At 22.4% G+C, this 10,000-nt stretch overlaps 1 protein-coding gene across 2 annotated transcripts in view; it reads right to left on the bottom strand.

Annotated features, from left to right (window-relative positions):
* Window positions 1–3,013: 3,013 nt before the first annotated feature.
* The window catches only part of LOC145271279 (protein unc-119-like), a 191,565-nt gene continuing 184,578 nt past the window's right edge, over window positions 3,014–10,000 (bottom strand). For both annotated transcript variants that reach the window (XM_080126833.1, XM_080126834.1), the window contains one exon: window positions 3,014–3,315. In XM_080126833.1, the coding sequence (XP_079982959.1) occupies window positions 3,230–3,315 (86 nt within the window). In that variant the 3' untranslated portion in view covers window positions 3,014–3,229. The remainder of the gene's footprint in view (window positions 3,316–10,000) is intronic.

The following is a 10,000-nucleotide window of genomic DNA, read 5'->3' as shown; positions in this document are numbered from 1 at the left end:
GTCAAAAACTTTCCCCACTCTTTATCTGTGCCTAAGTCAAAACGTAGATTCCATGAACAAAGCTTCTTTCTTAGAACTGCACACCTGTGGAACTCTGTTCCGTCTGCCTGCTTCCCTCCTGACTACAACTTCGATGTCTTCAAGTCCAACGTAAACAAATTCCTGATGAACCGCCCCCCCTTAAGTAGACACTTTAAATATCCACACTAACGTACTGTACTTACAATAACCCGTATCCATGAGTGGCTTCCGGGCCTTGATAAGTGGTGACCACCTTGTAAAAAAAAAAAAAAAAAAGGTCCTGAACTGTCATCTAAGCTTCAGCCTCTATCCCATCGATGAAATGTTGTATCCCTCTGCCTGTTCTACAAGTACTTTAATCGTGAATGCTCCGACGAACTGCAAGCACTTGTACCCCCTTGACGTAACCCTCCCCCAACAATCCTGACAAGCAGCTAAATCCCACCCCTACACAGTAGAGATCCCTAGATGTAAGAGAGCCTTCTACTCCAGTAGTTTCTTCCCCAGAACTTCTAGACTTTGGAACTCCCTTCTGGGTCTCTGCTTCCCTAACTCTACTGACATGCAGAAGTTCAAGTGTAATGTGAACAGACATCTTGCTGCCCAACTCCCTATATAGTGCCCCTGTAGATTATGTCCCTGATAGTAGTCACTACATCAAAGTGGGAATGTGCCTTGTTTAAGATGAAAATTTAATTTTAAAAAAAACAAACTAATATTTATTAATTAACAGAAAAAAAAAGAAAACTTCCCATGATAGTTACGCTTCCTGCAAGGAGAGTTTGTTTATAATATTAATTGATCACAATTTTTTTTTTTTTTTACAAAAGAATCACCACTTATCAAGGTCCAGAGGCCACTCGAGGATAAAGGTTAAAGAGAGTACCTTGGTCAAAAGGACAATATCATAGTATTTGTTAGAAGTGTAAGTTTGGTAAATTGGATTACTTAAGGGGAACGGCTCATCAAGAACTTGTTTATATTGGACTTGAAGATGGCCATATTGTAGTCCGCTGGTAACTGATAGTGTTTGGTCACCCATCTAACTACTAACCAGGTAGAGTTTGCTTACAACATTAATTGATCACAATTTTCTTCTTTTTTTTTTATCACCACTTATCAAGGTCCAGAGGCCACTCGAGGATAAAGGTTAAAGAGTGTACAGTGATCAAAAGGACAATATCATAGTAATCGTTAGTGTAAGTTTAGTAAATTGGATTACTTAAGGTTGATCGGTTGTTTTTGTTTTACGGCATATCAACCCTTTTCAAGTTATTTAATGCCGAATCCAAAGATTTTGAAGAAAATTTTTTAATAGAATATATTTGTTTTTTGCAAGTCGGTTTCTATTTAACCCATAGTTGGGACCCTAACAAGTACTACCACTCCGGGTCAGAGTGGACCTGGGAGCAATGGCAATTAAAGGGTGGCTCCACACTCCCCAAAGCCCGCAAGCTGGGGCCTCACCATCGGATATAGTTTAAGGTCATATCCAGGACCGATTACTTAAGGGGAACGGCTCATCAAGAACTTGTTTACATTGGACTTGAAGACTGCCATATTGTAGTCAGCTGGAAATTATTGATAGTGTTTGGTCACCCATCTAATTACTAACCCGGTTAAACATTGCTTAATTTTGCTGATCCATCGAAAACCAGCCTGCTGAATGAAGATATTTTAGAAAAAAAAAATATATATTTTTATGCGCTTCAAGTTACTTACATTTTCAGGTATTTATCCACGGTGTTTGGTTTGGTTGTTTTGGAGATGAACATTGATTTTGTTTTTGACTTTGCAAAGGGAAAAGGAAAAAAAAAAATGAAATCAGTGTTTGGTGCTTTTCAGGTCAGAAAGCCAATATCTTCAGGCAGCCTGATCTGGTATCACCAGATCCTTATGAATTAAATAAAGAGTTCAGTTTGCAATTCTTTACAGACTCTAAGAGTTTGACAAGATGCACCTGAAGTAGGTCGGATGTTAAATTTGACTGAAATGTAGAAATAATATCCAAGATAAGAAAAGTAGTCTGAATATTTGACATTTTATCCGCATTTCAAAAATTAAAGAACATTGAAAAAAAAAAAAAAAGAATGTTTAAACTCTCCGAAGCAAATTTTTGTTTGCAAATGATTTTTATCAAACCAAAAAGAAACAAAAACTAAATAAACATAATTAAAATTTACATTTTTCTTCATTAAATTTTTTTAGCAAAAAAAAAAAGCAATAATTAAATTTACAGTTTTTCATTAAACTTTTTTAAGTAAAAAATAAATAAATAAACATAATTAAAATTTACATAAATTTCATTAAATTTTTTAGCAACAAAAAATAATTAAAATTTACATTTTTCTTCATTAAATGTTTTTAGCAAAAAAAAAAGCAATAATTAAATTTACAGTTTTTCATTTAACTTTTTTTTAGTAAAAAATAAATAAACATAATTAAAATTTACATAAATTTCATTAAATTTTTTAGCAACAAAAAATAATTAAAATTTACATTTTTTTCATTAAACTTTTTTAAGTAAAAAATAAATAAATAAACATAATTAAAATTTACATAAATTTCATTAAATCTTTTAGCAACAAAAAATAATTAAAATTTACATTTTTTTCATTAAATTTTTTTAGCAAAAAAAAAAGCAATAATTAAATTTACAGTTTTTCATTAAACTTTTTTTAGTAAAAAATAAATAAATAAACATAATTAAAATTTACATAAATTTAATTAAATTTTTTAGCAACAAAAAATAATTAAAATTTACATTTTTTTCATTAAACTTTTTTTAGCAAAAAAAAATAAATAAATATACAATTAAATTTTACATATTTTCATCCAATTTCTTTTAGCAAATAAATAAATAAATAAATAAAAGTGTGTGGGGGGGATTATTTATAGTGTTTGGTCACCCATCTAATTACTAACCAGGTTAAACATTGCTTAATTTCGCTGATCCATCGAAAACCAGCCTGCCGAATGAAGATATTTTAGAAAAAAAAAATATATTTTTATGCGCTTCAAGTTACTTACATTTCCAGATATTTATCCACGGTGTTTGGTTTGGTTGTTTTGGAGATGAATATTGATTTTGTTTTTGACTTTGCAAAGGGAAAAGGAAAAAAAAAATGAAATCAGTGTTTGGTGCTTTTCAGGTCAGAAAGCCAATATCTTCAGGCAGCCTGATCTGGTATCACCAGATCCTTATGAATTAAATAAAGAGTTCAGTTTGCAATTCTTTACAGACTCTAAGAGTTTGACAAGATGCACCTGAAGTAGGTCGGATGTTAAATTTGACTGAAATGTAGAAATAATATCCAAGATAAGAAAAGTAGTCTGAATATTTGACATTTTATCCGCATTTCAAAAATTAAAGAACATTGAAAAAAAAAAAATGTTTAAACTCTCCGAAGCAAATTTTTGTTTGCAAATGATTTTTATCAAACCAAAGAGAAACAAAAACTAAATAAACTTCACATTTTTCTCCATAAAAATTTCCTTTAGCAAAAAAAAAAAAAAAAAAAAAAAAAAAGCAATAATTAAATTTACAGTTTTTCATTAAACTGTTTTTAGTAATAAATAAATAAATAAATAAAGATGATTAAAATTTACATATTTTTCATTAAATATTTTTAGCAGCAAGAAATAAAATTTACATTTTTTTCATTAAACTTTTTTAGCAAAAAAAAAAAAAGCAATAATTAAATTTACAGTTTTTCATTAAACTGTTTTTACTAATAAATAAATAAATAAATAAATAAATAAACATAATTAAAATTTATATATTTTTCATTAAATATTTTTAGCAGCAAAAAATAATTAAAATTTACATCTTTTCATTAAACTTTTTTTAGCAAAAAATAAAAATAAAGAAATAAATCAAATAAATAACTAAATAATTAAAATTTACATTTTTGTTTAAATATTTTTAGCAGCAAAAAATAAAATTTACATTTTTTTTTCATTAAACTTTTTTAGCAAAAAAAAAGCAATAATTAAATTTACAGTTTTTCATTAAACTGTTTTTAGTAATAAATAAATAAATAAGCATAATTAAAATTTATATATTTTTCATTAAATATTTTTAGCAGCAAAAAATAATTAAAATTTACATTTTTTTTTCATTAAACTTTTTTTTTGCAAAAAAAATAAAATAAAATAAATAAATCAGATAAATTACTAAAGAATTAAAATTTACATTTTTGTTCAAAATTTTTTTTTAGCATAAAAAAAAAAAAAAAAGGACTCAGTTTTGGAATTCAAATATTTTTTTTTTTTTAAAGATTGTGCAAAAAAACAAAGCGAAAACTAAAAACTAAAATGTTTTTATGGTCACATTGGAATTCTGGCACCAAGTCCGGCACCAGCAATTTTGGCACCAAGTCTGGTTCCGTAAATTGTTTGGATGGCTTTGGGAACTAACATCAGGTAGGGATCAGAGAATAGAGAGTCACTACTGATTTCCGATACAAGGAGAAGAAGAGGGAGGTTGGGTTTTATTCCTTTACTTTCTTTTTACTTCATTCGATTTTTTTTTACGTCAAGGGTGTGAGTTCCGTATAGAAACGTTGATTTAATTTGAATAAAATATGCATCAAGTGCGCTTAAAAGCCAAATCACAACGTAATATTAGGAAAATAAACAAATGTTTTACTTGTTTGAATTTTATAACATAAATATATTTCGGAGGTATACTCCATCTTCAGTATGTTTTTTTTTTTTTTCCTTTCCTTTTCTTTTTCCTTGCCATGTTGTATATTTTACTTGTTTGAAATTTATCACAAATATATTTCGAAGGTAATGTTATTTTAATTAAGGCATATTTCGTATTTATTATTGTATTATATTATATTACATTATATTATATTAGACCCAATATATAGTAATGATTTAAAAATTTACTTGTTTGAAATTTATCACATAAATAAAAGGTATTTTTACAATGCAGGAATGTACAATCGTTATGAACAAAAATAAATAAATAATTAATTTCTTTTTATTTATTTATTTTTTTATTTATATATTTATAATATATATAGTTATAAGCAGATAAATAATCAATAAATAAATAATAATTTTTTTTTTGTTTAATATTTTTTATTTATATTTATTTATGTACCTGATTTTTTTTTTTAACTGTGGATGGTACTTGGAAAAAAAAAAATTCGGTGGATAAATAAATATAAATAAAAAAAATATAAAAAAATATTAAATTATTTATCATTCATTTAGATAAATAAATAAATAAATCAATAACTTTTTATATTATTTTTTATTTACATTTATTTATTTATTTATTATAGTCGTTATGAGCATATAAATAAATAAATAAATAAAGAATTTTTAAAATATTCTTTATTTATTTATATTTATTTGTTTATTTACCTTAATTTTTTTTTAACTGTGGATGGTACTTGGAAAAAAAAAAAAAGAAAAAAAATTCGGTGGATAAATAAATAAATAAATATAAATAAAAAATATATAAAAAAATATTAAATTATTTATCATTCATTTAGATAAATAAATAAATAAATCAATAACTTTTTATATTATTTTTTATTTACATTTATTTATTTATTTATTATAGTCGTTATGAGCATATAAATAAATAAATAAAGAATTTTTTAAATATTTTTTATTTATTTATATTTATTTGTTTATTTACCTGAATTTTTTTTTAACTGTGGATGGTACTTGGAAAAAAAAAAAAGAAAAAAAATTCGGTGGATAAATAAATAAATAAATATAAAAAAAAAAATATAAAAAAATATTAAATTATTTATCATTCATTTAGATAAATAAATAAATAAATCAATAACTTTTTATATTATTTTTTATTTACATTTATTTATTTATTTATTATAGTCGTTATGAGCATATAAATAAATAAATAAAGAATTTTTTAAATATTTTTTATTTATTTATATTTATTTGTTTATTTACCTTAATTTTATTTTAACTGTGGATGGTACTTGGAAAAAAAAAGGAAAAAAATAGATAAATAAATAAATATAAATAAAAAAAATAATATAAAAAGAAATTATTGAGTTATTTATCATTCATTTAAATAAATAATTCAATAAATTTTTTTTATATTATTTTTATTTATATTTATTTATGTACCTGATTTTTTTTTTTAACTGTGGATGGTACTTGGAAAAAAAAAAATTCGGTGGATAAATAAATAAATAAATATAAATAAAAAATATATAAAAAAATATTAAATTATTTATCATTCATTTAGATAAATAAATAAATAAATCAATAACTTTTTATATTATTTTTTATTTACATTTATTTATTTATTTATTATAGTCGTTATGAGCATATAAATAAATAAATAAATAATTTTTTAAATATTTTTTATTTATTTATATTTATTTGTTTATTTACCTGAATTTTTTTTTAACTGTGGATGGTACTTGGAAAAAAAAGGAAAAAATAGATAAATAAATAAATATAAATAAAAAAAATAATATAAAAAGAAATTATTGAGTTATTTATCATTCATTTAAATAAATATATAAATAATTCAATAAATTTTTTTTATATTATTTTTATTTATATTTATTTATGTACCTGATTTTTATTTTTTAACTGTGGATGGTACTTGGAAAAAAAAAAAATTCGGTGGATACATAAATAAATAAATATAAATAAAAAATATATAAAAAAATATTAAATTATTTATCATTCATTTAGATAAATAAATAAATCAATAACTTTTTATATTATTTTTTATTTACATTTATTTATTATAGTCGTTATGAGCATATAAATAAATAAATAATTTTTTAAATATTTTTTATTTATTTATATTTATTTGTTTATTTACCTTAATTTTTTTTTAACTGTGGATGGTACTTGGAAAAAAAAAGGAAAAATATAGTTAAATAAATAAATATAAATAAAAAAAATAATATAAAAAGAAATTTTTGAGTTATTTATCATTCATTTAAATAAATATATAAATAATTCAATAAATTTTTTTTATATTATTTTTATTTATATTTATTTATGTACCTGATTTTTTTTTTTAACTGTGGATGGTACTTGGAAAAAAAAAAATTCGGTGGATACATAAATAAATAAATATAAATAAAAAATATATAAAAAAATATTAAATTATTTATCATTCATTTAGATAAATAAATAAATCAATAACTTTTTATATTATTTTTTATTTACATTTATTTATTATAGTCGTTATGAGCATATAAATAAATAAATAATTTTTTAAATATTTTTTATTTATTTATATTTATTTGTTTATTTACCTGAATTTTTTTTTAACTGTGGATGGTACTTGGAAAAAAAAAGGGAAAAAATAGTTAAATAAATAAATATAAATAAAAAAAATAATATAAAAAGAAATTATTGAGTTATTTATCATTCATTTAAATAAATAAATAAATAATTCAATAAATTTTTTTTATATTATTTTTATTTATATTTATTTATGTACCTGATTTTTTTTTTTAACTGTGGATGGTACTTGGAAAAAAAAAAGGAAAAAAAATAGATAAATAAATATATATAAAAAAAATATATATGAAAATAAATAATTCAATAAATTTTTTTAACATTATTTTTTTTTTATATCTATTTATGTACCTGATTTTTTTTTTAACTGTGGATGGTACTTGGAAAAGAAAAAAAAGGAAAAAGAAAAATTTTCAGGGAGATAAATAAATAAATAAAAAAAATTAAAAAAAATGAATTATTTATTTATTCATAACGACTATATATTCCGGCATTCTAAGCCTTCAAAAATACATTTTTATTCTTTAGCCATACTTATAAAAAAAAGTGTATTTTTTGCTGTATATTTTTTTCTTTCCAAGCAAACCGCTGGTTATTATAATTACTACTACTACTACTATTGTTGGTATTATTATTATTATTATTATTATTATTATTATTATTATTGGTAGTATCATTATTATTGTTGGTATTATTATTATTGGTATTATCATTATTATTGTTGGTATTATTATTATTATTATCATTATTATTGTTGGTATTATTGGTATTATTATTTTTATTGGTATTATTGGTATTATTATTTTTATTGGTATTATTATTATTATTATTATTATTGGTATTATTATTATTGTTGGTATTATTATTATTACTGGTATTATTATTATTATTATTATTATTATTGGTATTATTATTATTATTATTATTGGTATTATTATTATTATTATTATTGGTATTATTATTATTATTATTGGTATTATTATTATTGTTGGTATTATTATTATTGGTATTATTATTATTATTTTTATTATTATTATTGTTGGTATTATTATTATTGGTATTATTATTATTATTTTTATTATTATTATTGTTGGTATTATTATTATTGGTATTATTATTATTATTGGTATTATTATTATTGTTGGTATTATTATTATTATTGGTATTATTATTATTATTGGTATTATTATTATTATTATTATTATTATTAATATCATAATTATCATTAGTCTTTGTTGAATGTCTTATAATAGCAGTAGTGTTAGTTGTAGCTCTTGGCTGATAGTGTTTTAGTGATTAAAAGAAAAGATCATAAGATAACTGTGATGTTGGATGACATCGGTCTCATTGGGGCATAGGCCGATGTTTATTACCCTCCCCCCTAACCACCACCTAAAAAAGATAAAAAATAAGCAAACCATGATTGTCCATGTTATACCCCCCGTTTCTAACCGAGACAAATTTCCCCCATTCTCTTGCTTATTCCGCTGTACCTTTGATAAGCAGGTGAAACTCATGAACACATTTCTCAGCGGTTGTATTTGGAAATGTCGGAACAGTGCGTAGGCAATGCGAGAATAACATCAAAGAATGAGAGTTCAATATAGAAACGTTGAATTAATTTGAATTAATTTCAAGCGCACTAAATGTGTATTTTATTTTATTCAAATTAAACAAACATTTTTATATATATATATATATATATATATATACATATATATATATAACTACTTCATTTACTCACATAAAATTAATATACGAAAGTATAGATTTATGCGTGAACTTTAAGTATTTACTTCAAAAGTGCTCAATACGTAGATAGAGCTAGTTAGTAATTTCTAATTACTATAAATAAATAAATATATATATATATATCTATATTAGTAATTTATAAAATATATATGGCGATTAAGCTACACTGAATATTCAGCGTTTCATCCACTCTAGGACTCCTCAGGCTTATGCGCATAAGCCTGAAGGTCCTAGAGTGGATGAAACGCGGAATATTCAGTGTAGCTTAATCGCCATATATAATTTATAAATTACTAACTAGCTCTACCTACGTATTGAGCACTTTTGAAGTAAATACTTCAAGTTTACACATAAATCTATACTTTCGTATATTAATTTATGGGAGTAAATTAAGTAGTTTATATATATATATATATATATATATATATATTATTAGGGCGACTTTTTAAAAAATCTAGCTTCGAGGCAAAGCCATTATTAACCGAATCTATCGTTTGAAAAAACAGCAACAACATTGGGTTTTTTTTGTGGGGGGGGATGACGACAACAACAACAACAACAACAAATCTAAATTTATAATCGATAAAAATAAACAGTAAATTCATCTAGGTTTCGGGGCCTGACGGTTGGGGCGCCGGACTGTGGAAACATAGTCCGAAGTTCGATCCCTAGAAACAGTTGAGCTACACTGATGAGAGTTAATGAAACTCGAAACACGCGTGTACGTAGATTACTGTTTTAAAAATAAAAAAATAAGTAAAAATATTATATATACATATATATATATATGTACATATAATATATATATATATAATATATATATATATATATATATATATATGTATATATAATATATATATATGTATAATATATGTATATAATATATATATATATATATATATATGTATATATAATATATATATATGTATAATATAATATATATATATATGTATAATATATATATATA

The sequence above is a fragment of the Euprymna scolopes genome, chromosome 46, assembly GCF_053919585.1.
Source record: "Euprymna scolopes isolate OS-2025 chromosome 46, ASM5391958v1, whole genome shotgun sequence".
Lineage (NCBI taxonomy): Eukaryota > Metazoa > Mollusca > Cephalopoda > Sepiida > Sepiolidae > Euprymna > Euprymna scolopes.
Note: the sequence above shows the minus strand (reverse complement) of the source record. Positions and strands in the feature narration are given on the sequence as shown.